The 4,528-nt window shown below is 42.9% G+C and overlaps 1 protein-coding gene across 2 annotated transcripts; it reads right to left on the bottom strand.

Moving 5' to 3' along the window:
• Positions 1-1,249: 1,249 nt before the first annotated feature.
• On the bottom strand, positions 1,250-3,723 carry LOC114739985 (transcription factor MYC4). 2 transcript variants are annotated; one of them, XM_028928099.1, is made up of 2 exons: positions 2,395-3,723; positions 1,250-2,283 (listed from the first exon to the last, which is right to left on the bottom strand). In XM_028928099.1, exons 1-2 carry the CDS (start codon positions 3,566-3,568, stop codon positions 1,574-1,576), a joined length of 1,884 nt encoding a protein of 627 aa, XP_028783932.1. In that variant the 5' UTR covers positions 3,569-3,723; the 3' UTR covers positions 1,250-1,573. The 2 variants fall into 2 exon arrangements, with proteins under 2 accessions (XP_028783932.1, XP_028783931.1); XM_028928098.1 differs by having other exon boundaries at positions 1,250-2,373; positions 2,470-3,722.
• Positions 3,724-4,528: the final 805 nt, after the last annotated feature.

The following is a 4,528-nucleotide window of genomic DNA, read 5'->3' as shown; positions in this document are numbered from 1 at the left end:
ACCAATTTCTATTAGTTGCAGCGGACATCGTACAATTGCTTTTGCCATGTACAAAATGCTGAGTTTAAGTAAATTAAAGTTCGTGATTCGTATGTAATTAAAAATGTCAGATTTGTGGAAATTAAGGGAATCATAAATGGTGTCATGGGAGAAGAGGCAAGAGTTTAATTAAATGATGAAGGGGATTATCTGGGGAGACAGTTCCGTTCCGTTTGCAGATGGCGTTTTATTCCTTGAGATTAATTGGATATACCTTGATATATTGGATATTCATAATTTTTTTTGTAATTAATTGATGAATATTAACTGTATACATTTATTTACATGAAAAAGGAGTAGCACAAATTCTATCATAAATATGAGATATGTGAGCATAATCTGATGGCTTAGGGAAAGAAAGAAATTGAGAAAGTGAATAGAGCAGCACAAGAGAAGGAAAGGGACCTATTAATGGTAGCAACTGGCAAATCCTCAGTGATGATTCCTGAAAGAGCTTCAAGGACACCACGTGATTCACAAGGACACATCCTCGTCAGCATCTTAAAAACCCACATAAATACTCCACCTTTTTAATTACCCTTTCTTACTGCTACCTTATCACAATCATCACATAATTCTTCACCTGCATCATAATGTTAACCTATTTTATTTAACCTAACACCAAAATTATAATTACGTGCCGCCTGCAATATTCCAAGCCAAAAGTGAGTTTTGGCGACGATCACCAGAACAGAAAGAAGCTTCATTTTTTAGTTTCCATGAAATATGGGGCTCTGCTCTGCTCGTTGCTCCTCATGTTTGCCTGTTCATAGGAAGATCAGAGCCTCGTATGCGACCAGTTTAAGGGTAAAGCAGCATCCACATACCTTTGATTCGCTGTTTCCACATGCTTACGCTACACCCCGGCAGTTATATTATCGTTGTCGAGGCGGGTGGGGTCAAAATCGCAGACCCATCAAACAATTAATTACTGTCAGAAAGAGAAAGGAGGGTTTTCTGATGCATTTATCACATGCCTGAAAACGAAAGCCCTTTCTTTCAGCTCCAGAAGCTGCGAGTTTTTGACCCTACAAGGTCCTCTTTTTTTTTTTTGCTCAATTCCATGTTACCAAACATAAAAAGGAAACTCTGTTTCACGAGGATCAAGGATTTCACCTTCTTCAAGACATTTAACCCCCATATGAAGTGCCAACATATTCAAACACAAATCCAGAATGACGAACAAACCGTCGTCACTGATCATATCTAAAGAAATTTCATGCATTGATCAAATTTATGATAATATATACAAACACAATCTAGTTTGACAATATCGACACTAAATTACTCTATTTTCATTTCATCGAGGTACCTATCCCTGCCCACACTTGATTTGAATGACGTCCCCTGGCTCAAATCCGGCTTCCCAAATTAAATTAAATAACCTCAAGATTTAAACCAAGCTACCAAAAAACTAAAGCTACCGGAAACACTAGGACAGTAGTATGCTACAGAGTTTCTGGCGGGGAAGACTCAAAAGTATTCCATAGCCCAACACCACAAGGAATAGCCTTATATTCCCATTGTTAAGGACCTATCGGACATCGCCAACTTTGGACGACAGTGCTGAACAGAGTTGCTCCTGCGTGTAGAATTGACCCCCCATCCTCACCGTTGCTTGTTGGATCATCAAATCATTCATCACCGAGACGCTCGCGTGGCTCACATCCAGGTCTAGCTCCTTCAATGCCGCCATCAACCTTGCTGCCGGGTGGTTCTTCCGGCTGCATTGAATCCGAATCATCGCGTCCCAACCTATGATCTTCACGTCGATATCCAAATCAGTAATCTTGCCAGCATGATGATTGGGCGGCTTTGGTTCTTTCTCCCGTGGAGGTGGCGCTGAACCTTTGTGGGCCAGCTCGAGTTCCTTCTTCACAGAATCCAATTGGTTCTGCAATTCGTTCTTGTCTGATTCCGTTCTCTGAAGCTTCGACTTGAGCTCAGAGATATAAGATATGGCATCACCCAGAAGGGATGCTTTATCCATCTTTGAAACGTTTGGAACCACAGCACGAAGCGCATAGAACCGTTGATTGAGCTTCTCTCTCCTCTGCCTTTCAGCTTCAACGTGATTCAGAGGCTCCTCTCTGCCATTTGCGGGCTTTCGTCCTCTCTTCCGAGGTTTTTTCTCTGGTTCGACCACCTTACTATCTACCTCCTTCATCGCAGAAGCTTCGAGATCGGAATGATCAGAATCGCCGCCGCAGACGGTCTTCACATTTGAAGCGGGCAAAACCACACCTGAAGTGAAAGAAAGCATGCCTTCGTCATTGCTACCCTTAGACGTAGGCGACCTCCTCCTCTTCTCCTCAGCATTGAATTGACATTGACCTGAAAGTAAATTTCCATTACCATTATGAGCGTTTCTCTTGCTCTCCCCGAAATTCAAAATCTCACCCGAGTCCGTCTTCATGGAATGCGAATTACCGTTTTTCACGCCGTTTCCGTCCAATCCATAGTCCGAAAAGTTCAACTCCCGTGAAAAGCAACCCTGGTTCAGCGAATGACGCTGCTGTTGCCGTTGTTGTTGGTGGCTATGGTGAGCGTTTGGGATATGGATGGAACTTGGGGTCTCAGCTAAAGTCGTGGAACCTCTTGTGTCTAACTGCATCGGCTTCGGATTATTGTTATGACTGTTGGTAGAACTGGGCACTGAATTGGGCGCAACAGTAGTCACCGAATCCCTAATTTCAATTGCAGAAGGATCGTTGAGCCAGAGCGAAGAAGGGTCGTTCTCACCCTGATCAGCCGCAGCTGAAGCATTTGACCCCCATAAAAAACTCCCTTCGGCGCCACTGAAATTGAACAAATCCCTGACCATATTCATCAGATCAGAGTTTTGAAATATCAGCTCCGAGGAGCCCAGTTCGACCACCCCACTCGCCGACGGTATACAAACCAAAGTCTGAAGCCCGAACAATTGACCCTGCCTCGCCCTCTCGCATGTTGAAGCTGCCAGCCGGTCGGAACCTGCGACCCAAACAGGGCTCGAACTGAGGAACGCCTGCCCCGGCAATCCGCCGCCGTTGTAAAACGACTGAGTCATCGAAACCAAAAAGAACCACTCGGTATCTGTTACTTCTTCGTCTACAGCGTCATCTGGGGAGGAGGAGGACCCAGAGATGAGCGAATTAAGCTCGCGAAGAACCTTTTTCCGGTGCTCCTGCTCCGCCGCGGAAGACGCCGTCGTTTTGGCCTTCCCCTTTCCTTTTACCTCCTCGCCTTTGTAGTAGCCATCACCCCAACCCAACACGGAAGCTCCCGAGTGATCACAAGAAGATTGCCAGAAGATAGCGTAGGTCCAGCTCTCGCTGGCTTTTTCAATCAGCGCCTGGAGACGTTGCTGGAGAGTCTCCTGATTGAAGATGCAAACCGAAAGATGGTTTTGAGAGAAAGCTTTGGTGGGGTCAGTTCCAGTGGTAGTGGTCGTTGAGGCAGAGGATTGCTGAGGAGGCCAGAGAGAAGATAGATCGGAACCAATGAAAGCGTCCATGACGGAGGAGTTATCGTCGGTCCAAATATTCATCGTTACCAGCGATCGACACTGTGTCCTTCCATGCACCAGGCGCAAGCACTGAGCTTGAAGATAAACAAGAAGCACGAAGCGTTACCGAAGGAGAATGAAGGGGCTGAGGGGGTGGGTGGTGGCGATGGAGGGAGAGGAGAGGGAGAGGAATACGTTAAATACGAAGAACGCATTTGGATTTGAGATTTATTTGAAGCGCATTTGGGTTGAATTTTAGGCGTCGGAGGGTAGAAAAGGAAAGCTGGGGTTTCTGAAGAAAAGGGAAAGGCGATTTAATCGAAGGGTTCGGGAAAACGGCGTCGTTAGAGCGTGGTAAGAGTTGAGGTGACTTGAGTGGACAGTGTCTGGCCATGGCACGTTGAAGTTAGAGGACCTTGTCAATTACGCCGCAACCCGCGAGCGTGTGAGTTGGGACCCAAAGAGAGTTTCATATTGCTGCTTGAGTGACACGTGTCATTTGACGTTGGGCACCGGTAAATAAAAATTGAATCAATTAAAAAAAATACTAATGCCTACATTTAGAAAAAAAATTAACATATTTATTTTATAAAAGTTAATCTATGCACTGCATAAAAAGAAAAGTAATAGAGGCCAGATTGAACTTTTTTAAAAGAAAATATTATCTAATTTTGCTTACATACAAGTATTAATTTTTAAAATAAATGTGTTTAAAAAAATAATTATATCAAATTTTTATTTCTATTATAGTATTAAGTTTCTTAGGTATGTGTGGTCATGGGTTCTTTATTCATGCGGATTTATAGTTCAATAATGATATTTTTTGATAAAATTCAATAATAATACTTTAAATATAAGATACATCACCATGTATAGTTAACGAATAATGTAATAAAATTGATCTAAGTATTGTTTTTAACAAAATATTAAGGTATTCAGCAATCAGCGGCGATTTAAAAATTTAAAATAAAAATAAATATTGAGATAAATTTAAATATACAC

Source organism: Neltuma alba, unplaced genomic scaffold (assembly GCF_004799145.2).
Source record: "Neltuma alba isolate B1F8T4 unplaced genomic scaffold, ASM479914v2 tig00003003_pilon, whole genome shotgun sequence".
Lineage (NCBI taxonomy): Eukaryota > Viridiplantae > Streptophyta > Magnoliopsida > Fabales > Fabaceae > Neltuma > Neltuma alba.
The sequence above is the reverse complement of the archived record's forward strand: the minus strand, read 5'-3'. Positions and strand labels throughout refer to the sequence as shown.

Coding starts and splice junctions, on each gene's coding strand:
- LOC114739985 (XM_028928098.1), bottom strand. CDS start 3,568: ATGAATATTTGGACCGACGATAACTCCTCCGTCATGGACGCTTTCATT. Junction 2,374..2,469: donor CGGAAACGGCGTGAAAAACG/GTAATTCGCATT, acceptor ATTTACTTTCAG/GTCAATGTCAATTCAATGCT.